We start from the raw sequence: 27795 nt of genomic DNA, 5'->3' as shown, positions 1-27795 counted from the left end.
CCTCTTCTGGTTTTGTCTTTCCTCCTGTGTGATCTCCTTGCATCTTCCACTGCAGTTTCCCTTTGCCGATCTTCCCCTCCCTGCCGGACTGAAGTGATAGAATCGTGTCGTTAGGGCTGTCGCAGTCCCCGTGCAAGCGAACCAGCATCACCAGGGCAACCGTCAGAAGCCGTGCGCTTTCAGAGCAAACAGGGAGAGAACCAAGCCAAGGTCCAAATCCCCAGCGCTGCTCGTGTCCTTCATGCCACGTGCTTGCAGTTCTCCGATAATTTCTTCTCCCCTCCTCCCAATACTGAAGTGCTGAAAAAATACGGCCTCGGAGGATGCACTACTGGTGAAAGACTGTAGAAGTGTGATGTGTGAAGAGATTATTAATGATACCATGATGAACATGTTTTAATGGGTTGAAAAGTCATTAAAATAAACATTTTGTCAGCCAAATGTTTTATGCAGGCCTCTGAAATGCTCATGCATAGGAGTCTGAACAGAAAGAACAATTAGGCAAATGAAAAAGGGCACACAGAGGTATGGCACCACTCCTCTCTTTCTGTAATTAGGGAGGGGACAAAAGAAAAAAAACGTTACCTGTGTGAAGAAGCCAGACCAAAACCAGTCTACAATTCACAACTCAGAGTTAGAAGAGAAAATAGAAGTCTTCCTCAAATCCAGTCTTTGAATTTCTAATCGAGGTCTTTTACTGTGTCACTTTTGCATTCTGCTAAAAGCAGTAGTTCCTGTTAAAATCGGAAAAGACAGACGAAACTGAAAAACCATTAAGAAAATCACAGAAGGAAGAGATTTTTCAGGAAACAGTAAAAAATGTATTCACTAACTTCTAACTCACACTGCTTGCTCATATTTGGTTGCCTCTACTACCTTCTATCCCACATTACCATTATCTTCCCGTTTAAGTATTTCAGGAAATCTAAGCTAAAGAATGATGCCATATGGCTACAATACAGAGATGGTATTATGAATAGAAATTCATATTTCTGTGTTTAAGCCAGTTTCTAGCTAACTAGACGTGATAAGCAGTGGTAAGGTGGACCCCAGCCCTCCAATGCTGGCTCTCATATTTTCTTCTGAAATGCTTGATAATGTGTAGTATGAAGGGATGTGTGGAACAGCAGGAACAGTTAGGATACTTCTCTGTATAGGGGGATAATCACTCCCTTGATTCCGCCCCTCCCCCAGCTTTATAATCCTAGCATCCAGACTTATGCAGACACATAGCAGCTATTTACTTATGTGCCCAAAAGTTGCTTTTTCTCAGTTGATCTGAGACGTCCTTTTCTTCTGGCTTAGTTGCTACAGCATGTAATACGCACCTTTTGCTTTTGTGGTTCAGGAAGACCTATTAACTGCTATGTGGATTGTCATTTCACATAATATTTTGATAATTAGAGCCAGATATTTATTTGTACCTGTTCTTCATTACATTAAAAAAGTATCAGCTGCTGAAACTGATGGGCACAGAGATAAATCCATTATTATCTTTTACTATAACTATGTATTGCATGAAACCAGCACATGCTGACTGGAATTTTCATTCCTGGCTTCTATGACTGTTGATTTCGTCTTCCATCTTTTAGGTCTTGGACATTAATCTAAGCTTCAGCCATGTATTTCAAGTTTATGAGAAATTCCTCCTTTATTAATCTTCAGTAGCTTAATTGCAAGCCCTGCACCATCTCTGTGTTAGGCATAAGCTGCTAAGTTAGATTTCAAGTGTAAGCACCCATCTGTTTCACTGCTTTTCCTCTCTCCTCTTACCTACTACCTTGCTGAAATGTGTGAAGTCTCACCAGGTTTGCCAATCTGTGTTTTGTTAACTCTTTTCAAAATAAATCCCTCTGCTTTAGAGGTCATCGGGGCAGGAGGCCCACCAGATTATTAGTTCATCTTGCAGTGAGACTGCAGTAGCTAGTAGACTTGAAATTTTATGAAACAGGATGGAAGATAGGTTGGCAAAAGCCAAAATGTGTATTGTAAGCACGGAAAAAGCTTTTTCTTGCGCTGAAATGACATTTAAACAATCTTACTCTAGTTTTCGAAGTAGCATGGCTCAGTACTTATCTTGAAGTTGGAGTTCCTTATTTTGCATTCCCTTTGAGCCAAGTCCCTGATAATAGATCAAAACCATCATTCTTAATGGAGTCAAGAGCAATAAAATAAGGACAAAGTGCGATGTGTTGTAACAGTGTGAAACTGGAATCAGGTCTGTTACTGTGAGACATAATGGCACATAGCTCATTCCTGCACCCAGGCTGCATCACCTCAGGATAACGATCTCCGTGAGGAGACAAAGTGTTTCTGAGAGAGACTGCCAAAAACGAAGAGTATGAGTAAGACAGTGGGTTTTTTTTCCCCTGCAGAAAAGCACAGTGTTCCGTAACCCTAAATGTCAAATTAAACCGTAACTTCCAAGTATAAATACACTTTGGAATGGGCAGTATCAACTGTGGAAAGCTGGAAACCTTGTAATACGTATTGGAAAAATAAGATGAGATTTCTGCTCCCTGTTGTGTTGGCTGTATAAATGATCTGGAAGAGCAGGTGAACAGTGAGGTAATGAAGTACTAATTTATTCAGGGTAGTTAAGGGCCAGCTCTAAAGAATTGTGCAACTACCTTTACAATCCTGCTTAACTAAGCCACAAAATTGTAAATGAACTTCGACGTAGAGAAATGTGAGTGCGCCCATGGGAATGGAAAACAAGAGAAAATTACAGTTCTACCATGCTAGGCTCTGACCTGGCTCTTGTCACTTAGTTGTTGCTCCAGGATCATCTTCCCATGGGTAACTGGGAAGGGAGGAACTTGATGCTCAGTAGGGCTAAGTAGTGCACAGCAAATCGAATGGCAGGTATTGCCAGGGGAAAGATGAAGAACAAGAATCGTCGTACAGTGGTGTGCTTGCATCTTAAATGTTCAGAGCAGTTCTGGACTACCACGCAGTGTAGTTAAGCTATAGCACTGTCTACCACAAGCTGTTCTGAATGCTGTGGTAAGCTATGATGAAAGTTTTGCAAGACTTCAAAAAGTGAATTAAAGATTTGAGAGGAAGAAATCCAGTGAGAGCAAGTACAAAAAAAACCATACCTGGTTCAGAAAGTTTCTCAACTCCAGGTGTTTCCATTCTGCTATTTTAATTTAAAAGTAGGAGTTAATCCTAATCTAACAAACAGCTTGGTTGTATTATGATGATGATGCTCTTTTATATAAACATAGCAAGATGTTAGATATCTGTTTTGATATGTTAGCACAAAAAAACCCCGCAAACAAACAAAAAACCCCAAACCCCAAACCCCAAGTATCCCCATACCATGACAGCTATAAAGCCCTGCAGACTGACATGCGATGTTACAAATACTTGTTCCTAAGAGGAAGAGAAGTATATTCTAATTAGAAATCCTTATGTTAGTGGGGGGAAAAATTGTTAGGAATTTTCTTGGCAGAGTCTTTGAGGGTGAATGTTACCTGACTTCTGTGGCAAACCTTGGAGTGTGGAGCTAATGCAAGCTACCAGATGTTCAGGGGTTATTTTCAATTCTGGAAAAGAGTAAGCATTTCCTTGGGCCTAAGGTTTCACGAAAAGGAAGTAAGGGAAGGAAAAAATATCAATAGTATGGAGGCAAAGGCCTCCTGCTTGAAGAAGGGCTTGTCTATGCCTTATGTATAAACTTATCTTTAAAGAGCTGCTCAGTATTTACACCAAAATAACTGTTTGGAAATAGTGCCTTGCCTGTTACTGCTGCAGGAGAGGTTGGTTGTTATTTCTGGATGTGGTTTTATTTTATATTTTAGTGTTTTGAATTAACTATATCTGCCTATTATTCAGAGAAACATGCGTGCCCCTGGTCTGTCCTTGCCTCATAGATGTGTTTGTTCTGTGCTTGTGGCTTGCCATTAGGGCTTTTCCAATATGTGCTTCTGAACACTGGAAGATGAGAGAGAGAATGTGGTTCAAGTATTGTGTTTGAAATGTCGTTTCTCAAGTAACCAGGTAGAGTTAAATGGCGTGGATGGCAGACTTCGTTTCTTAGTGCTGGAAAAAGAAAACAAAAGGCAGTGTGATTGCATGTCCTGGTTAATTTTGAATTCCAGAGGAAAGGATTTTAAGCTCTCTTTGTTAACATATGCATATATAAGTATATATTTTGCTTTTTGATAGTTGTTTTTTCCCCTGTGGCAAGATTTTTGCAGTGAATACATCTTCAGCATGCTTCTGTATTGTGTTTTGCTGGAAAATGTATGAAGTTAGTTTGACTGAGTGAACTGTTAGTGTTTTACACAACACAGCTCTCCCACACGCTATGAGAAGTAATGCGTTACTACTAGCTTATAGACCTGGTGCACTGGGAAGCAAGCCTTTTGCTCTTGCTGATGTCTATCTGTAACACAAATCAATTAAATCTAACTAATTTTGAAGTTGCTATATGTGAGCATTGCTGGAGTTGTGATTTCAGTATGTTCATCTTGTTACTGGGGAATCCCACGGAGAAGAGCGAATTTGAACGCAGTCCAATGTGCATCCCAAAAATTTCAAGGTGAAGTTTGAGGAAAGAGGGACAGCTGTGGAAACTAGATCACTTCTATTTTGCAGGATCTCTGCCAAGGCCCGTCACTTGTAGGGGAAGGCATAATACGTTTTATCTATGCTGTGGCATTATAAAATAAAGCACAGTCCCTCGTATGGAAAAGATGGATATGTGATGTTTTCTTTCCATTCTCTGGGACTCTGTGAACCTCAGAAAACCCATTCATCATCTCCTGCCTTGTATTTGCTATGATGAACAACATTTTCTTCTTGGCTGTGGGATTAGCCCAAACAACTTTTTATTTTTTTTATTTATTTTATTTTTCCCTCTTGAAAAGATGGCTTCATACATAGCTTCTAGCCAGGAAACGTTCTGGGATTCCATTTGGAAGGTTTTAAGCATGGGGGGAATAGACAAACAACTTAACTTGCTTGACATCTGCTGCTAAAGTTGACGTGTGTAAATGTGTCAGATCATTTTGGCTGCCTGCAGAAGAGGGAAATACTAAAACCATAAATTCAGTACTGTTTTGTTTGTCCTGTCAGCCGAGGTTGCCGATTTAAGTGATGATTACCAGTTAAGAGTTTGTGATTCAATTTAACAGAGCTCCCTGCCTATCTGCCCCTGACTATAGGCAGGGTAGATTCTGACAGTGATACTACCAACACATGAAGTGTAAGCGTAGGACTCAAGTAATTTAGAAATAGCATTTTTGTAAGACTGAGAATTTCATAAGTAGGGGTGTTTTCCCCAAAGGAGTTAAATCAGAAGCTATTAAGTTTGACTGTAAAGCTTTAAATGTAGAATTTATCCTTTTGAATTTGCCATTAAGTATTCGTTTTAATATTTAAATATCTTTAAATTATTAGGACAGTGACACGGGTTTTAAGATCTTCAGATAATGAAAGAAGACTGGATATCCATGTACTGTGATTCTTTAATGCATCCCACAGGGCGCAACTGTGAAACGGGTTTGAGTTTGAACTCAAAGGCCTTAAAAGTGTGATAACTGCCCTCATGCAGCTGAGTCTCTTGGTTTTCAAGAGAAGGTTAAGTCTATAAGGTCAAGTCTATAAAACGTAATGTCAAAGCTGGGGTCTGAAAGAGCTTGATGATGATGCAGGTTTTGCCAAAGCACGTTGTGTGACGGTGCCCCAGGTAGAAAATGGCAGCAATGCAAGAGTCAAAAATTAATATTACTAAAAACTAATATGATTATTTAGCTTATAAGGTTTAGTTCTGATATGCTATACTGAACTATCATGAGGAAGGGTGGAAACTATAACATTATTTGCATCTAGGGGAGCAGGGGATAGTTTGAGACAAATATTTTAGACCCACGTTACTGCTTTTTGGATGACAGTGCAATTAGTCCAGCAATCTTTGAGATTATCGTTAGTCTAATCTTTAAACAAATAAAAATGTGAAAGTTATTCTGTGACAACAACATGATTGACAATGATAAAACTTGAGAAACTGGAGTTTGAGCTTGCTGACTTGCCTGCATCTGGAGAAGGGATGGATTTTTTGCTGCTTTGGGAAATTCCCAGAGGCGTTCTTGCACTTTGTTAATACACGTTCAAGAAATTAAGCACAAAGGATTTTGTTTCTTGTGTGCTAAATCCTACTTAGTAAACATTAGTATCTTTATGTTCTTAATGTTAAGATAATATTAATCTTAGAAAAGCCTTTGCGTCATACAAATGTAATATATAATACATTTGTACTTGCCTTTCACTTACATGACAGAAGGGCAGGATTTTCTACTCTTTAGCAAGTTGCCGAGCAATTTGAGACTGCTTGATTCTGCAGAAAATGATTCAGCTGAAGTGCACTTAATTTAATCTCCTCCGTTTCACTGAGTATTTGATAAAAGATAATTGAAAATGCCTCAACTTGTGCTTCAGAAAGTTGTACTTAAACCAGACTTTGGTTTGCTCTTTTTTTTCCTGCTCCCTCTTAAAGGTCAACGGATCTTACTTGTAATGTGAATTATGCTGGAAAGTAAGCCATTTATGGAGTCGGTCCAGAGCTGATGGAGCAGCCAGTTAAATGTGCATCTAAAACGTAGTTGTTGCATTATTCTCTGTCTTACAGTGGGAACACTGAATTGGTAATCCAAGCAAGTTATCGCTGGCCATGAGGTGGCCAATAATTGATTCAATATCTGATGAGTTCTAGATTTTTCTAACAGGCCTCTTTTTGTTCATTTGTGAAAGTAACTCGGAAACGGTGAGGGGAACACGTGAACGGTTGGGATTGCTTTTGCTGCTTATTTCACAGACAATAGTTTGCTGGAAGGCTGATCAAGGTGCTGGTTCTGTAAGGCGTGTTCCTTACCAGTTATCATCCCAGTCATTACAATCACCTTGATAGTGACAAGAATAACAAAAGGCAACTCTTTCTGTCTCACTTGCATGTCCCCAGTTTTTCTTTTTAAATAAAGGGAAAAATGGTCTCCTCTTCTTTTTTTTTTTATTCTTAGTGCTTTTTTACTGACTCTCTAATTCAGTGTAGGGTGTTCTGCATTTTTCCCCAGAAGACAATGCTAGAAATACTACCCTATCTTCAACAGAGAAAATTTCCTTCCTGTCTTTCACCATCCTTTTCTTTAGAAAATAAAGTTGTGTCCTTCTTGTCTAACAAAATGGTGAAGATTTTCTTAAAGACTGTTCTGTAAAGCTATTCAGGAAAACAAAATGTCTCTTAAAAAAGAAAGATCAGATATGGTTTATGAGCAGAGCAGTCAAAGAGATTAACAAAGTTTGAAGGAGATAGGTAGGAGACAGAAAAAACTTTTAAGCAAATAATGACTGTAATTAAATCTACTATTTTGTGGTTTAAATTAAATCTAAAATAACTTGCCAGTTGTGAGGTAAAAGATACTCGTTCCACAATCTGTGCGATATTGCTGCTGCTGTGCATTACTTCTGGGGGCATTAACAAAGGAGTAATATAGTAGATAATTGTGGGGTTTCACTTCATACCTTAAAAAGAGACAGAGGGAAGTCTGTGGATGCACAGCATAAACCCTTGTTAATTCAAGCGTTCAATAAAATTATTTGGAAAATGGTTCAAGAAGCTGAAGCCTACCAGTTCTTGTCAGGAACTTGAGATGGAGTACACCGATGAGCTTCTGTGCCAAGGAGTTTCCACAGCTCTTGGCAGGTCTCTGGCAAAGCAAACTAAGTAACAGTTGTGTGGCTCAGGTAGGGCTGAAATTATTCCAACAGTAGCTTCTCTTCACCTGATGTTCCAAGTCAGGAGATGACATAGCATAATCAGTGTATTTCATGAGAGTGGTAGGGTAAGTGCATTGGAAAATGAACATGCATAGTTATGTTGGAGGAAGACTGTTGGACAAGCTTTTACCACGATTTGTAGTACCAAAATATCTTCTTTTTAGCGTAGTAACCTTTTCTAGCAGGGAGGTAATATAAACAAAGGCTCTGTGCACGTGGTGCGAGGCATGCATGGTTAAATGAGCTACTTTGAGCTGAAGAAGTATGTGTGTGTAAGTAATGCACTGTGCTGTGCATTGTTTGCTTTGACGGAAACCTCCTCGCTGGTTCTGCAGGCTGTGATAGAAGGAAATCAGCCAAGCTGAAATGAAGAGCAAAGACCCAAGCTCTTGGAGCTTGAATATACATTGAACTGAATTGCAATACTTATGTATTCAAAGATGGATTAATTCTTGGATATGCTTCTCCAAATAGGAAAAAACCCAACCAAAACCCCACCTCCAACTTTTTTTCACAGACTCCAACAGATTAGGTGGCAACCAATGGGTGGTAGGCAGAATGCATAGAACCAGTTACACTTGGAGTGCTAGCTGGATTTTGGAGAGTAATAACTCCCCATCCCATCCACACCCCCCCAACCCACAGTAGTTTATTGCGTTGTAATAAAAAGACATAAATTAGACTTCAGGGTTCAGAAGATACACAGTGACATGTTTTCAAAACCGAATTAGATGCAAATCACTTAGGCCTTTGCAGCTCCCGTTGAGATTTTGCACGTTGGATGACAGGAATTGGTTCTGTTAAGTAAGTCTTATGCAATACAGTATAAGCATCATGAAAAATACAGCTTTCTTTTATGGTAAAGTACAATTGAGATGGTTAATCATATTTTTAGTATGTTTTAGTGTATGAGAGGGGGTGGGGAAAGCAGAGTAAGAGGCAGATTCTGCAGTCTTTTCAGACACATGCTACTGGAAAAGTGTGAAGTGAATGGTAAAAGATATGCTTTCCTCCATGTCAGAACTGGAACCAGATTAATGGACTGGGAGCATTCTGGTCTGAAACAGGGCCTTTTTTGTTCTGACATCTACAACATAGTCTACAAGGAGCTGGTTTTAATAAGCATAGAAAAATGCTTTTGTGTATCCAGTCATGACATGCTCTAGGGGGAAAAAACAAAGTTATTCCTAATGCAGAGGTGGTTATTGATCTCTATTGACTGTATTTATAAATTTTATTTATCTTTAAGCAATTTTATTTTTATACTGGAATGTTTTATCTTTTTGGTGATGCACGTACAATGTATTAATAATGCAACTCTCAGCTGCATTTACAAGGAAATACTGTAGGCCATCTGGAAAACTGTAGTTAAGTCAGGAAAAGCAGCCATTCCACTCTGCTTAGTATCTGTTACGTTACAAATGTGAAAAGACAATAAAAAGTCTGGAAGCAAGTTTAAATATTGTTTCAGCTCTCCAGTGGTATTCCAGAGGAACAGTTAGCAGAATGGGAGGGCTGGGAACTGCTATCATCTTTCTAATTTGTTCTGTGCTGGAAAACTTATTTAAAAGAATAGATTATTAAATTGGAAACAAAGGTATTCTGTACCTTTTTGATTGTGTTTTGGAGACCTTCATAACAGGGCAAGCATTTTATACCTGATCAAAAATTACTCCTTCGGCTAAGGAGGAGACAAGCATCTGTCCCTCAGTTGAGCGTTTACCTGCAATGTCTGCCTGGGTTTAATTTGTTTGTACAGGCACTTTTCGTGAAATGGGGAGGGCTTTTGAAAGGCTGACCTTCTCCCTCGAGTTTTGTGGTGATAAAAGAGGGCACTTCAATACTTCAAACCTGGAGCTACCCACTAGCTGCCCATAGAACATGAGAGACACTTTTGTGTTCTCCTCTCAGAGCAATATTGCTTCTGGAGATAATGGCTTTGCTGAAGATACTCTTTGAACAGAGGCAAGGTTGCTGTAGTGATTTGGGTGAAAATGAAGGTAGCCTGTACTGAGGAGTTTGTTTCAGTGTGCACTTCAGGTATAATACGCATTATTTTAGAAGGATCTGAAGGATCCAAATTGCTTGGGGTACTCACAGCCCCAAGATGCATTTCTTAAAGAGAAATTCCCTCAAAAACCATTCCCTCAAAAACTTGTTCAAATGGAATAGATATTTCTGGTGGTAATGTGCTTTTGGGGGTTTGTGCTTGAATTTGTATTGATCGAGAGTTAGTATAGTTTAGAAGCCTTGCAGCTATTCGGTGTGTTTGCTAGATATGATCCTTGAAGCTTTTGGGAGCACGTGGATTAGTGTCCATTACCCAGGTGGAATTCAGGTGGAATCTCTCATTTGAGGTGGTGAGACTTTAAGATGTATACTTCCCTCAGACTTTTACAAAATTGGTTTAATTTCTTAGGGCAGCACTCTTGGAAGTGACTGATTGTTCACATCTGCACAATGTCATGTTACCTGTCAGCAAACCTAGAGAAGCATTTTTAATTTCTTAGCTGTGCATGATGTGGGGGTTTTTTTTGTGTGAAAAGGGAATAGAAGTTGGTACAGCCTTTGATACTTCCCTCTAGCTCTGTATAGCTTTAGATATCTGTAATCTGTATAGGTTTTACTTGTGTGCATGAACACACACGCAAACACAGGCACACGGGTATATAAATTAATTACAATTTCTGTAATCATAATTCACTCCTTTACTATTAAACACGTAAGAGTGTGTAACAAGGGCATCAGCAGTATGTCCTGATACCACTATGGTGTACATTATTTCCTCAATAGATTGTCTATTAAATACAAAATGTATCAGTGTGTTTTGTTTAGAATAATTGAGCACAGACAGGTATTATAAATACTTAATGTCTGGGTGCAATCTCTGCCCACCTAACAGGTACTTCTGCATTCACTGCAGATGGTGCAGGGTAAGAGAAGTTAAAAATCCCTTCAAGAAGCATAATCATTGTAATTTTTGTGATTATTTTTAATTGTGCAAAGCTGAAGGTATTTAAAAAAACCCCAAACCTCTTGATTTTGAAAACGTGTAGGGCAAATTGCTCGGTTTGGGATACCTCTGTACATTTTAAAGGTGCTTCCTTTTGTTACACTGTTCCATGTAGTAATTGTTGCCGTGGTCATGGCATGTCCGGAGAAGTGGTGGTGAGGTACTGGCTATGCAAATCTTTGCATACCTTTCAGGTCAGTAAGGTGTATATTTTGACTCCATCTTCCAGTTAATGGTATTATGTACCCTTTTTTAATGTCAGTCTTGCACATGGTCAAAAATAGGTGAGCTTCGTTCTTTCTCTGAACCACAAACCACTTTTTGCAAAGGCGTTCATCCTCTTACCAAGGAGAGAGCCATAGCAAGCCTTGACAGAGATGGTTTGAAGTGCTCGTCTTGTGACTAAATACCAGGTGTCTGCAGAATCCCTGCTGGAGGCTCAGCTGAGAGATGTAGCAAATATTTTGCTCCTTCTGTGATGTTTTCACCCAGCCTCGTTGGGGTTGCATCAGGGCATGCAGCATCGCCTCAGAGGTTTTGCTGCACGTGTATTATCAAATCACAGGTCGAGCTCACAACACAGTGAGGCTGTGACAGGGATTGTGAATATGTGCTACATCAGAAGTTTGCCTTTAAAACAGAGTGAAAGAAGGGACAATTCCAAAACCTAAATATTTCTAAATTTTGGATGCCTTGGGAATTACCAGGTTTTGTGTTGGTATTTTTACTCTATTTGATTTTAGAGGCCAGCTGTACACCAGAGGTCTTGGAGATTGTTCTGTGTAGGAGAAATAAAAAGTGTGTGAGGGGTAGTTTTGTTGATTATTGTTTCCTAAGGCTTTATTAAAACTGCGTGAGTACATACAAATGTGAAAGAGTTGAATCAAACAGGAGAAAGTCTTCTGTGCGTGGTTACAGATCTGTTTCAGGAGGCATTGAGCACCTAAACTCTTTTCCCTGCTCCCCCCCCTCCCGGCTTGTTTTCCCACTGCTTGTTCAAGCTGTGATGTGTTTTTCACCCCCTGAGCTTCTCTGACCTTCCTGCTGCCTTTCTTGCACCGGTGGGGAGATCTGCATGAAGGAAGAACCAGTGAATTCTCTGGCCTCGTGCTGCCTTCTGTCCCGTCATTTGAGTTGTGAAGTATGCTTTTCATCTGCGGGTCTGTATTATACGCTTAATGCAAACCCATTGTTCAGCATGAGAGGTAACTGCTTGCTTGGAAAGATGCTTCTTTCATTTACAAGTAGCAGGAACTAGCCCCTTGATATTTGAATAAAAGCACTAACAACCCCATGTTCCACTTAAGTCAGAGTTGTTTTCCTTGAGTCAAGATGATACACAGAAATGAAGTAATGCATCTAGCAAAACAGAACAGCACAGCACTCTCTCTGAGAGAAAAAACAACCGGCAAGTTTATGGACTGTATATGCTGGATGGCTTCTCGGTGCTAGGTTGTGATTATGGCTTGCTTCTCTAGGTCCTGCTTTGCCTTATGCTGCTTTGCTTCATTATGGTAATACTGTAGTAGGCCAGCTATATTAGTTAGACCAGTAATGTCAGTATAATGATATTTCAGATAAATAAATTCCTGTTTCTTGCTAAGGTCATTTAATAAAAAAATTCTGGTGAACCTTACAGATAAGCTCATCTCTTGGTAATACAGTGAGTGAATGGTCTTGAGAGATTAAGAACCAGTGGAAATGTGTAGGTTAGTTTTATCATTTGCAATCCATTGGTGAATGGATCTGTTTTTATATTTCCATGAGAAACAGCATCTCTGGCTTCCCCCCTGGCTAATGATGCTTACTTTCATGTACAAGCAGAAATCTTACAGAAAACCTGACTTGAGATCTTTGCTAGAGCACTTGAGTCCTGTTTGTCACTTTTGGTTTTTACTGTTTCTTACGTGCAAAACATCTTAATTTTTATTTGTCCTAACATTCATTATTAATATGACTTCTATAAACGTATGCAGACTGCAATCCTGCCATGCTGCAGCAATAACTTGCACAGTTGTCCCTCCATTCTTCTCCCCCCTTAATCTCGTAGCATACCTGCATCCCAGGCTAATTAAAACTTTTCAGTTCAAGGAGGAGTAGAATTCCTCACCTTCTGGGAAGGTGCACTAACACTCTATTACTTCTTCCTGGAGGAAAAGACAATTTCCTCAGCTTCTCTTGAAAACTTAACTACTTAGCATTAAAAAAGGACCAGAGAAAAGTTGCTCATGCAGGAGAGGAATGCTGCCATCAGTGTTCCTGACCCTAAGACATATGAGGCCATTTTTTATGCCCAGTGACCACCGAATGCCAAATGTGGAAGTGGTCTTTGGAGCAGAAGGCATGAGTTTAGTTTCCCCACTGCCTGATGCCTGCATCTGCCTAGGTTGCAGTGTCACATTTCCTCTCTTCCTGTCTGATCCAGGGCTTTTAAGTCATCTTTGGAAAAGTATTTTGGGCTTGGTCAGGGTGGGGGAGAGGACCTCCAAACCTGAGCTTGGACAGGTCTACAGCTGAGACGTTCACCAAGAGAAGAGGAGACAGTATTGACCTCAGGTCTCTCAGCCACAGCAATTCACTGAGTGAAGTGAGCTCTGGCTGATTGAAATCTCTTTTCATCTTGGTTTGAAATAATAGTGACCTGTTCTGCACTAAGGGATTTGAGACCTGAGGTGTGACCGAAAGGGTCTCCCTCCACCTCGCCATTAGCAGATGAGAGTCCTCTTTTCTTGGTTTCTCTCTGGTAACTGTGCTCATTTGCTGTCTTTTTTGGAAAGGGTGCTGGAAGTCTTGTTGTGCCATGCTGGTCTCCATGCAGGCATCCTTCACAGAGCCACCATGCCCAACACACACCGGTGGATGACAGAACTGAGCACCCCAGTGCTGATGTCTCTCTGTGGGTGTAGTCATCAGCAAGTGAAGATTAAATTTCTTGCACACAACAGACCTGGGAATAAAGCAAAGGTCTCTGATTCTCTCATAGCCTCATAAAGCTGCTTTTTTAAACTCCAGTGTTCTGCTTAAGAACAGGATGTTTCAGAGAGTATCAGCAAAATGGCAAGTTTAGACAGATTTATTTTTATCCAACACGTTTATTACACAGCAATTGAGATTTGAGGGAAGATATGGTCTACAAAAAAATATAAAAGCATCTTTAATAAATAAAAGGAGGATTTGGATTAAATATCCTTTTAAATACAGGACTAGAAGCTTATACTGAGGGCTTTGAAACTCTATTGCTGCCACGTATACCCAGATAAAAGCCAGAACAACAGTTAAAAAAAAAAAAAAGCGCTTATTAAAGTACATAATAGTCCAATCAACAAAAACTTGCTTTTTAATTTTTTTTTCCACAATCCTGCATGTGTTATTTTTAAAATAAAAACAACTTTCTACAGCAGCCCAGCTTAGCTGATGGAAATAAATATGCTTTGGAGATGAGTCCAAGGCAGAATTTCCACGTGGAGGCTCCATGGTGTAAGCGCTGGTAGAGGCGAGCCATGAAAACTGAACAAAAATACTAGGGCTGATTCACAGCCATGTTATTTCAGACTAATGCCAGTGTCACTGGGTTTGGTTTGGTAAGTTTTATTTAGACATCGAGAGCAGGCTGAAGGCTGTTTCTAAGCTCACAGTGTGATCCATTAATGCTGGATTAGAAAGAACATTTGTTTAATGGCATTACAGTGGCATAGCACGGTGGTGAATGTGGTCCATAATCTTTAGCATTGATCTATGTGAACTGTAATAACATCACAAGAAAATTAGTTCTTTGAGCATGTTGGAAGAAGAACAAGTCGTTGTTGGGAATTGGTTCATACAATGTACTGGAAGATTTTCAATTCTTTTCATTGGGAGCGAAAGGCACCGTCACTTACAGGGCCCGTGGAGGGCTTATGTACCCTTTGCCTTCTGCTCATGCTCTTTCTGAAAATGAAGGGCTGAATTTCCCTATTAAATGTTCTAGTTTGAACTGGGGTATTAGCTTGAACTGGCAAGAAGTATCTCCGATATCAGGCAAGACGAAACAAATTGTGCTGAGCATGTGCTGAGTTGATTAAAGTTCAGTTCCAGGAGAAGCCAGTCATTTAAACTCTCTTTGGGTATTTAGTAAAGACTGTGGTGGTTTTGTTGTTTGTTTGGTTTTTTTTTAATATGACTCTGTGTAATATGATGTGTGCACCCCTAAATCCCAATCTAGACGAAGCCAAACCATACTGTGAAGACTGATGGTATCTAGCTGTTAAACTGCAGAGGAAAAAAGAATAAAAAAAGACTAGTACCTTTTGTTGCTGTTTTTCCAGGTAGATGACCTGACCCCTAAACAAGAAAGGGCTGTTATTGGATCAGTAATAGGTGTAATCTGGCACAAATTAGTTTTCTTATATAATCAGGTGCATTTTTTCATGCCTATCCTGTGTTTCCTGTCTATTGATTATGGCTGAACAAGCAGAATTCAGTGTTGGTGTAATTCTGAATGATATTTTTCACACTAGTATGTGTAGAGCTTGGCCAGTTCGTCACGCAGCATAAACCAGTATGAGTCAGTATAGATTCACTTGTGTGGAATTATGCTGATTTAAAACTTCTGTCAAAGGCAAAAATGCTACTAAAACAAGCAAAGCCATTTGGGAGTAAAAAACAAAACAAAACAAAAAAAACCCCCAAAACCACACCAAAAAACACAACAAAAACCAAACAAAACCCAAAACAAAAAAACCCCCATCAACTGCTGTTTCCAGCTACTTTTTAAGGTTAATTTGGCTCCTGCTGCACTTAGTCCATACACATATTTATGTTTGTAAAGCTTTACTCTTTAATTTATACAGCTTTGGCCTTGTCTGACTGATTTATGAAGTGCTGGTGTAGATATGCTGCTCACTGCATGTCTCATGACCAGCAAAATAATAAACCAGGTTGACATTTACAGATCAGCACAATTTTTTTTTTTTTTTAATTTAGTTCACATGGAATAGTTCAGACATTAATGTTTTAAATGTTCTTCACATCCTGATATTTATTGGCTTAGGTAAGGTGTTTGGGTGTTCTGTTTGTTTTCCCCAAGGTTTGCTTTTTTTTAAAAATCTTAAATAAACTAAAACTTACCCAATTCAAAGATGCTACTTGCAGGTCCTTTGGTCAGCATTAGCAGCTTAGAGCCTGGAAGATGCAGGCAGTGAAGTACCAAGTTCTGTTAGCGTCCCTATCCCCTTGTCTTTGCCCTGTAGGCTGCAGGCTCTTTGGGCAAGGTATCGATTGCCAGATGCCAAAATGTCCTAAATTTGAAATGTAAGACTTTTTTTTTTTAAAGGATTACTTTGTAATGCTAGCAGGACTTTCCATTTCCTCTGCCCAGTGAATAGCTTCTTGACTTTCTTGTAGCAGCAAGAGGTGAGCTGGTGTTTCTTGTTCCAGGAAGCAACTTCTACAGGCTGACATTTAAGCAGAGCAACTTCTGTAATGTAACGTTTAAGCAGTGTTAGAAAACAGAACATCTGCAAATAAAGGTTGCTTTACCTGCTCTTCCTCATCTCTCCTTCTAGGACTGCTTTTAACAAATTTGTGTGACTAATGCCAGACTGTGCGCAGTGGTCAATTTTTGGAAGCTAAATCTTCGTTGTATTTAAACCTTGTCCTGATGCAGCAGCTTTGGAAAGGAAAGGATGTTTGCTTTTCTGCCCTTTCGCATGTCACTGGAGACTTGGAGGTAGACCTCAAAGCTAAGCTGACTTCTGACCAAACTTGCGAACGGTACCCTGTTATGCTCAAAAGGTGCGAGAGGGTCTTAACTAACACTTCAGTTTCTAGGTGAGGAGTGGTCTGTAGTGCTCCTTTTGGCTATGTTGCCAGAGAAGAGACTGCAATTTGGTAGTGCCAGCTGACTGAAGTTGGTTGAACCAGAAAGTCAGAAGAAAATGGTACCATAAATCTGTATTGACACCCAAAGGTTATTTGGGTCCTAGAACTGATTTTTTTTTTCTGAATAGTTTGAAATAATTTCACGTGTGATCACTTCCTGATTGCTTCCAATGAGGAACAATAGTGAAGTCTTACTGTAGAAAAGAAATTATCCATCACTCAAGTATTTTGGGGGATGGAGGACTGTGCCTGATTCCTTATCTAAGTCTTGGAAGACCTTTGGTATTTTCCATTGTTACAAGGTTTTTTTCCTCTGACTTTATTTTCTCCAAATGAATTGTTCCTATAAAGGAATTTAAACTCTGGATAATTATTGTTCTCTGTTCCAAAAGCTAATAAAAACAAAACTCAACAGTATGCAGTTGGAGCCCTATGGAAAAAGTTGGGTGTAACACACAAAGTAGAAAAACAAACTTTGCTGATGAGGCCAGGAAGCTACGATCACATTTTCCAGTTTTAACTGTATGTGTTGGTCCTAACTGGGAACGTTTCCTGTTAAACTGAATTTTTCCTCTCTGTTTTATTTTGTAGTTGTTTTTTTTAATCCATAAACAGGAGGGGATGCTAAATGTTAAAGATACTTGCATATGATCTCGAACACAGGGAAAGGATATATTTATGTAATATTTTATAGGGACACATGTTGCTTTGTGCTCTGTAAGACTGGTAGGATTTGTTTGCCTATTCCAGTTGTTGGCCAAAAGATACTCTGGGAATGCTGTTAGTAAATAACCACATTCAATTGATACAATTTGATATTTCAAATAGACCCGTTTCTTTGAATTCTGAGACTTTTCTTTCAGGCAACTCTTCTAAAGGGTTCCTCCTTCATTATTTTTTTCAGATTTTTTTTGAGAAACTGAAAAACATTTTTATTGCTGATTGATAATGATTGAAGATTAGATTTGGCTGATTATGGTAATCCAAATTTATGTGTGTTACTGATATCAATGCTTTAATTTATTATAAAAGTGTTCAGAGCAGTTGGGATGGGTATGTGTCAATCAATTCACCAGGCAAAAATCAAATCACCAAGGGAATTTTGTGCGTTTATCCAGGCCTTTGTGCATTTTATTACTCTTCATTTGAGCCCAGAGTAAGAATAATGTGTCACTGCTCTAACCCTTTTGAAGAACTCCTTTACGTGAATTCTTCTTTAGGGTTTTTAAGGTTTCCTGTGGTGAACAGAAAGAACATGAAATCCTATATTGGTGGGTGGTTTTGGTTTTTTTTTTTTCAGTGGATTTTTTTGTGTGTGTGTGTGGTGACTTAAGGTGGCATAGCTACTTATGGTTGTTCTTTTCAAGTAGAATTTGGCCTGAGTTTATGAGGAGATTGGTTATGTTCTTTTAAAGAGTTGAAGAAAAGCATTGCTATATACTTTTCTTATTGTTAGGTACTGTATATTATGGAGAAGGCCAGTAATGTAATGAAAAGACCATGCTAATTCCTGAAGTGGTGGGAAGGGGTAGTACTGTGGCCTTTAATGCTCTGAGAATGGGTAACTGTTGGAAAGCTACTATTAGGAATTCAGATTTGAGGACACTGAAATACTCTCTTACCTCAGCTGGGTAATTCAACAGAAATGACAGGATTTCAGCCCCATTCTGTGGTTCCAAGTTAATGGTGACTGTCGGTGCCCTTCCTCTCTGCTGTGCCACTTACCTGTTTGCAAAAAGGTCCCTGTGTGCCCATTGAAATGATGGAGGCAGTTGAGACAAGATTATCCTGTCAAAAACATATCCACAAAATTGAGAGGTAACAAAATAGCTGCCGGCACGAAGTGCAGTCCCTGCTTTGCAGCCGGTCGGATGCAACCTTCTCCTGTCAAGTAGCAGGGTGCTACAGGGGGGTGAGACTTAATCTTTCCTTTGCAGGTTTGAGGCTCAAATCCTGCAAAAGTGTTTTGCATCAAGAATTTTCTTCCCATAGGTATCATGAGGACTGCTTGTGGCGTGCTCGAATGGGTTGTCTATGTTCCTCACAGCATCCTTCTGGACAAGTTGTCCAACTGTGGGATGAGCGGGTTCACAGTGCGCTGGGTGAAGAACTGGCTGAAGGGCAGAGCTCAGAGGGTTGTAGTGAATGGGGCTACATCTGGCCAGCGACCGGTCACCAGCGGTGTTCCTCAGGGTTCTAGGGCCAGTTCTGTTCAATATATTTATCAATGATCTGGCTGCAGGAGTTGAATGCACCATTAGCAAGTTTGCTGATGATACCAAACTGGGAGGTGCTGTTGACTCTCTTAAGGGACAGGAGGCCTTGCAGAGGGATCTAGACAGATTGGAGCATTGGGCTATGATTAATGGGATGAAATGTGGCAAGTTGAAATGCTGGATTCTGCACCTAGGACGGAGTAATGCTGGGCACAAGTATAAACTGGGAGAGGAGTGGCTGGAGAGCAGCCCTGCAGAAAGGGACCTGGGGGTGCTGGTTGACAGCAGGCTCAGCATGAGTCAGCAGTGTGCCCTGGCAGCCAAGAGGGCAAACCGCATCCTGCAGTGCATCAAACACGGCATAACCAGCCGGTCAAAAGAGGTGATGATTCCGCTGTATTCAGCGTTGGTGCAGCCTCATCTTGAGTACTGTGTGCAGTTCTGGGCCCCACAGTTTAAGAAGGATGCTGGGGTCCTTGAATGCATCCAGAGGAAGGCAACAAAGCTGGTGAAGGGGCTGGAAGGCATGTCCTGTGAGGAACGGCTGAGGACTTTGAGCTTGTCTACTTTGGAGAAAAGGAGGCTGAGGGGCGACCTCATTGCTCTCTGCAGCTTCCTGAGGAGGGGAAGCGGAGAGGGAGGTGCTGGGCTCTTCTCCCTGGTATCCAGCGATAGGATGCGAGGGAATGGTTCAAAGCTGTGCCAGGGGAAGTTTAGACTGGATGTTAAGAAGCATTTCTTTGCCAAGAGGGTGGTCAGAGACTGGAACAGGCTTCCTGGAGAGGTGGTCGATGCCCCAAGCCTGGGAGTGTTTAAGAGGCATTTGGACAATGCCCTTAACAACATGCTTTAACTTTTGGTCAGTCCTGAATTGGTCAGGCAGTTGGACTAGATGAGTGTCATAGGTCCCTTCCAACTGAAATAATCTAGTCTATTATTTTCCTCCATATTTCTCTTCAGCTTCAGGTGGGGCATTTCACATGAGGAGTGAAGGGGTGAAGTGTACTGATTAGAAGGCCACATCAAGTGCCTTAGCATCTGGAAACAACTTGGCAATGTGTTGGGGACACCACATGACTGACATAGCCCCTCCTTTTACAAATGCCTTCCTAGCTTCCAAAGTTAGGTGAGCTTGTCCGAGGCAATTCAGTCTTTGCTGTTGTGTTCTCCAGTTATGAGTGAAATGTCAGAAGATATTAAAAACCGTCATCAGAGCTGGGATATTTGGTGAAGTGTCTTTGTTATTTTCTTTTTAATTTTTTTATTTCGAGCCTTCATACATCAAGAAATGATGCTAGCAAGGCTCCTCGCAGTCTTCTATGAAGCAGTTTCCTTGCCAACCTGTAGTACCTTCTGGTGATGACACCAAGGACTGGAATTGGTTAATGACTTCAACAGCAATTAAGCAGCTCTGTTGTCGTGGGTTCTATTGCCCCAAACTGTTCTTTGAGAAGAATGCTCCCCCGACATGTTACATGAAGAGGTTACAAGGTCAGTGACCTTGGGTAAATACTGACCATTTTTACCACAGCTGACTGCCAAGTCTATTGATAATGATTATTTCTGGGTCATAGGTGTTACTGCCTCTTCTCAAGTGGCCTGTTTTCCATGCTGCCAGCTGAGATATTTGTCAAAGGAACTCTTTTCTATTTTCTCTCTAGATTTGGTGTATGTGGGCTTTGTTGAGGAATGACCCTCTTGTCTCTTCCCGATTTGGTTAACAGGTGCTGTTACTGTAAGGTGACTTAATGCAACAGCACCTTCCTTTTGGTGGACTGTTTCTTCATGCAGCATTGACTAGCTAACCCCGTGTAACCCTCAGCTTTCTGTGGCAACATACCTTGTTCGTGAGTGATGCTGATTTAATTACATCTTTAAACAAATACAGCTGTGTTGAGCATTTCTGATTACCCTGCAAGAACTTCTTGGCTGTGGGGAAAAAATAATGCTAAATTTCCATAGGAATCCTAGTTTCGTATTATTTTATACTGTAGATTTATTTTTCAGGTTTTAATTTCCAACACTTTAAAACCATATCAGCAATTATTGAGTCTTGTCAAATTGTTTAGTGAAAATCCGGTGAGCAGATTTATTAAAAAATAGTATTCAAATACATAATGTCTTAAAATGGCACATGGAAGTTTGATCTTTTAGAAAGGGGTTGCTAATTCCAGTGATGATTCCAAATCAGGAATAGCTACCAGGCAGGCTTTACACTGCGTGTGCCTGCTCTTAATGAAAGGAGCTAATGTAAAATAAACCTGATAGTTTTTGTTAGAAAATAAAAGGATATGAGTTCCACTGAGAAAAATTTGGTTTGAGTCTTACACTGTCATATAAATAGTTGGATTTTTTTTTTTACCAGGTAGAGATATATTTTCCTGTCTACAATTCAAGTGGACAAAAAACTAGTAAGAAATTGCACACATTCTGAATGCTATAGTACATTTTTTTATATCAAAAAGAAATTTTGTCTTCTAAATAACTCACCCTTCTGTATACTACTCCTAAAAAATATCTGCTAAGAAAAAAAAGTGTAGGTTAAAAAAAAGATCCCAGTAATCCAATGTGTTTGAATGGTGAATCTATTGCCAGGTAACTTGTACATGGAGATGAAAGCATCGTCCACGTGCTGCGTCAGGAAGTCTAGGGGGATGTTTGTCACGCGAGGACTCGATGTCCTGCGTGGCTGAGGGTTTTTGGCAGCACCTTTTCCCTTTCCCGCTGCTTTGGTGAGCCTTGCGCTGCCTGGGAGGTTTCGCTCGCTTCCCCTTAGCAGCTGTGGCTGGCAGTGACTCCTCCTCTTGTTCCTGTCTGTCACCTGAAGTAAGTCGTGCTCTTGGAGGAAAAAAAATTCATCGTTCTTTCCCCTTTGGTTCATAGTAACCCTGTAAGCCAGAAACTTGTAGGCAACTGTACAGGAACATGCTCAGAATTATGTAGTGTTCATCTATTGCCATTAGGTCGAAAAATTGATCTTTGGCGGCTGCTTTATATACTGGACCGTGGCTTTGGTCAGATGTGGCATGGTATGGAAATGCAGAACTCTGATTAAATAGCAAATACTCCAGTACAGATGATGTTATTGTTCAGCAGGAATGCCCAAGACTATGCCATATGTTGAATCACATTGTAAAATGGGGGTAGATTTTCAAAGTCAGCCTGCAAAAAGTGTTAGTTGGCTATTAAAAATGTTCATGGCTTTTGAAAATACAGTTTTGTTGGAATTTCTGAGATGGGAAAAATGCTATGTATCCTGAGTCTGAAGATTATGAATAAGTAGATGTAAAAAAATAAAGCTGCAGAGTGACCTGACTTTTTTTGCATGTGTAGAGTAAGTGTCAACCTGTTTAATAACTTGTGCTTGAGCCACTGCTATAGTGCAAATGTTTCTCGAAATGCGGAGTTACAAATTGCCATCAGACAAGTGCAATGCATTGGGTTATTGAGATGATGATAGTTATTGGTGTGTTTTCCCTACAAATGAAGAGGAAAGCATTTATTTTTCAGAAAAGTATGGTGTGCTATAAACAGTTACATACAGACATACAGCATAAGTTATATGAAATTACAGGACAAGCATTACAGAGGGACGTAATTTGCAAGGAACTTGAATATTGATGAAAGAGTTTTTCTTATGGGCAGCCTCCTCTGAGAGTATTAATTTAGCGTACAGCTTCATTTTTAAATGAATAATATATAGACAAAATAATGCTTGCTTTGCCGCATGCTTGTATTTTATTTATGTGTGCACACATGGTCCACTCTAATTAAGCACAGCTCTTTATGGTTTATTTATTTGTTCTAGAGAGGCTGCTTAATATTTGAGGGAAACAGTAACGATGTGTCTGACCTTTGCAGTGGCTATGTTATCGGTAAGGTGGGTTTTGCAGGAGCCTGCAAGAACAGTAAAATAGCAGCTTGATCTTTTTCTCCATTTGCTGGAACATGCTCAAGAGACCTGATAGCATAAGAAAAAAAAATAGTAAGTGGTTAAAGAGTATTTTCTTGTGTTTTCAGCTCTCAGGAGGATGCTACTGACAGGCTGAGCAAAAGGGTTAAAAACTTTGTTTCTTTGCTTTTTGTTGTGGTCTGTTTTATTACCAAACCACCAGGGTAGTATTTCAGATGGTGAATAGTTGGTTGGGTTTTGTTTTTGTTTTTGTTTTTTTTTTTAATGCCAATACAAATAAAAAAATGTAAACGGAGGTGGAGACCAGTCCAGGTTTTAAGTTTTATAGAGTATGGATAAGCATGCATGACTTTCTTGTGTGGTGGTCTTGTAGTGGGATTTGTCACTAAACTTCCTAAAAATACATGTGGTATGTACATGCAAATTTTATCACCTCTCCTTTTTTTTATGGCCTTTGCTTAATACAGATTCCCACCTCTTTTTACAAAAACGTTGCCTGAGCCTGTGCCGTGGTGAGGAGCTCGGTGCTGCAGTTCAACCCGCTGCTCCTTCCTCCTCCTGCCTCTCCCCGGTGGGCTCCTCTCCCAGCGCCGTGCTCTTCCCTGCTGCGCGTGCTGTGTGCGCAGTTGCTGTCTGATGAGGCTCTCAGTTTTATTTCTGATAAAAGCAAAACCACTGGGAGAGAAAGAGTTATTTGTTGCAAGCGCTAATAGCGTAGGTTTAAAAAAAAGCAGAAAAAGCAGGTATGGAGCAGCTGACGGATACCTGTGTATTCAGATGATGACGTTGCTATGTATAAAGCAGTGGAAATTAAATGTTTGTTATATTTATAAAAGGATTTTGGTTGATCCAGGCATTTCTGGGTGATACCAGTAAAGAACGATGTTTAACTGACTTCCACGCGAACATGACCATTTCTTACATCGTTCTTCTGTGGAAGCTCTGTGTATGTGTACATACAAAGTTAATATTCTCATAATGGAAGATGCAATTTGTGCTCTATTCAGTCACTCATGTTTTTGCTAATTAATCATTAATCATCTGCTATTGGAACAGTATCTTTTTTTTTTAATTAGCCACTTGTACATGTTTGTTAGATATCTGCCTGCAGAGCTCTTACAGTGCTGCAGTGTGTGCCAAATTTTTCTCTTAATCAGTAGGTAACATTTCATAGCTTTTGTTTCTTGCTTGCTTGTCTGTTTTTTCTCTGTCTTTATAAATGTAAAAATCTCCTTTCAGCCTACATGCATGTATGGTAGTTACCTCAAAGTAATAGTATCCCCGTGATACCCTTGGGGAGGAACAGAGGCGGTTGTCTTGCAAAGGAATGCAAGCTAATGGTATGTGCTTCTTCCAGCCAAACTGATTGGAGATAACAACTTTTCCCTCTCCTCCTTCCTCCACGCAGGAAATGCAGGATCATTACGACTAGCTAGCCTTCTGGGTTTTTGTTTTTGGTTTGGGTTTTTTTGCAGAAGGAGGATGGAGGCTTGGAGAACTGCTGAGTTCTCATTCACCTTCCTTTTTTTTGCAATGGTTATTCTTTCTCAGTGTTGCATAATGAATTGTTTATAGCTCACATATAGAGCCGTCTTGCTTTTGAGGGTCTGCTGCAGATACATGTGAAAGATTGACAAAGCATATAACCTAATTTTTGTGAGCGTCATGGGATAGGCTTAACTGCAGTAGCTGCAAAAAGCAGGGTGAGGTTTTGGTCTTTAACAGCCTACCTCTTGTCATAGAGGTACCATTCAAAACGTAAACTAATTTAAAGCAGTCTAGGAGTTCTTGTCAATTGAGAGAGTGAGTGAGAGAGAAGATCGTCAGGGATCTGTGGCAGGGCTTTCCAGAGCTGAGGGCTGTGTTTTAACTTCTTTGTTGGTTGTAGGTGTCATTGCTTCAGGAGAATCCCGGCCATAAACTGTCACCTTCTCCCCGTTTTGTCCCACACTTAAGTCTGAGAGCAGTCGGGCTTCAGTGTATTGCAAAGATCCACATTCATTAGTCCACACTAGACTATTTCAGTGAATGGACTACTGGAGCTAGGGCAGCAAAAAGGAAAAAAAAAAATTGAGCCAAGAAAAAAGAAGCATTTTCTGAAGATGTTTGTGTTTAAGGTATCTGTGGAAAATAACTGCACAAAGTGAAATTGTTCATTATCTGCTCTGTTACTTCTGGTAGTGTAAGCGAAGAGTTCTTGGCCTGGGCTTTAAATGATGTGTGTGATTTGTGGGCTGTTTCTGAAGTACGCCGATTGTGAAACGAGAAGAAAATTGAAGCTAACAGATACATTGATCCGCTGCGTCAGGGTTTCGTGTCCCACGATGTGGCAGAGCTGCCCGTAAGACGCTCCGCGGGAGACAAGGCCCTTTGGCAGGAACGGGGTTGCACTGCCGCTGCGGCCAGCCGAGACCAGCCCTGCGGCCACCTCCTCTCCCCGCTCGGAGCTCCCGAATAACCTGACCCTGCCGCAGCTGTGGCGGGGATCAGCATAATTACCCTGTGTCTGGCGAGGCAGGCGGTGCCTAATGCCACTCCGATCGAACTGCGAGGGAAAGGGGGTTAAGCTGGGATAACGCTCCAGCCTCATCCTGGCAGCTGACAGCATCACCTCCGAGCCTTCTCACTCCAGCTTGGCTCCAGGAGAGCGAGAGCAGGAGCATCTGAAGTTTTCTATACCCCTCAGACCTTACGTGAGGGCAGTACGCAGCTCGCTAGTCGCTGCCATGTTGCTAGGGCAACCCGCCGATTTATTCATGTGTTCCTACTTCAGTCTGATACATCCTCTGCCCTGCCTTTGCTGGAGTGGTCTGTTTGGCATGCAGGCGCGCTTTGATGGGCTTCGAATGTAGCTTGCGTAGCTAACTATTACTTATACAGGGAAGACATCTTCCATCCCCCGACCCCAAGTCGTTAGGGAGAGGTCTGTCTTGGACTTTCACATTTTAATTGGAGTGTATCTATGCATGTCCATGCACGGAAATTAAATATTGCACTTGTTTGTGCATTTTATGCTCCTAATGGAAGGGAGCATTATATCCACGTTCTCTCGTGCTACCAGAGCAGTTTAAGCTCCATTCCCTTCTTTCCCTGATATTCCCGTGCCTTTTTGGGGGCTTGTTTGAATGTATTTACCTGTAAATATGGCCTAAATCTTCCTCTCAATTTTTTATAAGCATGAATTAGTTGTTCTTGCATGCGTGAATAATGTAGCCCGCAGAATACATGCGCTTTAATGGTATCTTTGATAATCTATGTACAATTTAAACCACAAATTATAAGAGGCAGTAGAAAACTTATGTTAACGCTGTTTTTCAGCAGAGATTTATTTTGAAATGTGTCATTATCAGTAATAGAGGCTTTACTGTAAGAAGTGACCAGATATTTTTGTTTTTTTTCCACTCAGCTGTCCCATTTCCTCCAAGTCACCGGCTCACAGCTAAGGAAGTGTTTGATAATGATGGAAAACCCCGTGTGGATATCTTAAAGGCACACCTTATGAAAGAAGGGAGACTGGAAGAGAGCGTTGCCTTGAGAATAGTAACAGAGGGAGCTTCAATTCTCCGCCAGGAAAAAAATTTGCTGGACATAGATGCACCAGTCACAGGTTAGTATGGAGTTATGATGATGGAGGGGATGGTTGCTGATTTGGCACATGTTAAATAATGCATTAGTGTATTGGGGCTTCCTAAGGAGCTGAAAGGAAGCTTGAAAATCATTTGTTCTCTCCAATACTCAATTTGCTCTGTCTGCTACCACTAGGATAATGGAGGCCATCAAGCAGCTTGTGAATTAGAGGAAAGGATCACATCTGCTGAGCCCTTTTTGTTTCTAAGGCAGAGAATATTTTTAGTCTTTAGGGGAAGATTAGAAGAACTTCCTTAAACTTGAAAAGTTACCTGGCCTTTTGCACCAGGTATTAATTCCATAATTTTATAGGTGTCATTTACCATAGTAGCACTGTTCAGACACACAAGACAGCGTTGGGCTCTGAAGGAACAATGGTGTCAGAATAAATGGAAATTTTAATTAAATGCTAAGGAAAATAACGAGTGCGGCAAAAAGGAAAAAAATTAGCAGAATCCCAGTTTGTGTTGCCTGGGGGATTAATGAATTGTGCTGGTTGCAGAACCCATCCTGCCCTTGACTATCAAACACTACCACCCACTCATTAATCCTCAGGAAATGCCTTATACTTTGAATTTCCTTCTCTAATTGTCTCCTGCCTCCAACTGCATTCTGAACGTATGAATGCATTTGCTTGCTCTAATTTGCCTCCTCCCCTGTTTTGTTGTTGTTATTGGATATGAATGCATTTTTGGCAAGAAATCCATCTATGGCATAAAAAGTTAGCTGTGGGGCAAAAGATAACTAATTCCAGACAGCTTAAACTATGAAACCAAACTATAAAACTTGGTTTAAGGTGGCAGGTCCTTTTGTCACTTTTGTTTCTGGAGAGCCCTGACAAAAGTAAAAGAAATAGGTTCATCTGCTGCAGAAGAAGGGTTACCAGTCTTTATTATCAGTACTGGTAGCATTCACCAAAAACTCCATAGAAGTAGCAGACCCTTCATTTTCATGAAAACTTCTCTGAAACTGAAGAGCGTAGTGTCTGGACTAGAATGATGCACAAGTTAAAGCTTGTAATTTTAAAAATTACATCCAAATAGGGGATTGTAGCTTGACCTGGAGAGGTAATGTGTATAATCTTTTATGTAATAATTAACTTGTCATGCTGCTGTACAATTCTGATGGAAACGGTGTCAATCATGTTGCAGCTCATGGATGAATAAAGGAAATAGGACGAATAAAAGGATCCCCCGAGTAGACTGAGAATAAAGTTCTACAGACATTTTCTTTGATGCTTCAGGATAAATGGACAAAGTTGTAGAGATGCAATACCATTGCCCATAACTGAGTGGCAGACATGCAGAAATTCTATCTTTCTGTAGATTTTATCTTTTTTTGTGTGGTGTGGTTTTTTTTTTTTAAATCTCTTGAGAGATGTAGAC

General features: G+C 40.4%; 1 protein-coding gene across 3 annotated transcripts in view; it reads left to right on the top strand.

Moving 5' to 3' along the window:
* The window catches only part of PPP3CA (protein phosphatase 3 catalytic subunit alpha), a 205029-nt gene that overhangs the window by 57658 nt on the left and 119576 nt on the right, over positions 1-27795 (top strand). For all 3 annotated transcript variants that reach the window (XM_072862234.1, XM_072862236.1, XM_072862237.1), the window contains exon 2: positions 26190-26390. In XM_072862234.1, the coding sequence (XP_072718335.1) occupies positions 26190-26390 (201 nt within the window). The remainder of the gene's footprint in view (positions 1-26189; positions 26391-27795) is intronic.

Source organism: Ciconia boyciana, chromosome 5 (genome assembly GCF_034638445.1).
Source record: "Ciconia boyciana chromosome 5, ASM3463844v1, whole genome shotgun sequence".
Lineage (NCBI taxonomy): Eukaryota > Metazoa > Chordata > Aves > Ciconiiformes > Ciconiidae > Ciconia > Ciconia boyciana.
This window is presented reverse-complemented; position numbering and strand designations above follow the sequence as displayed.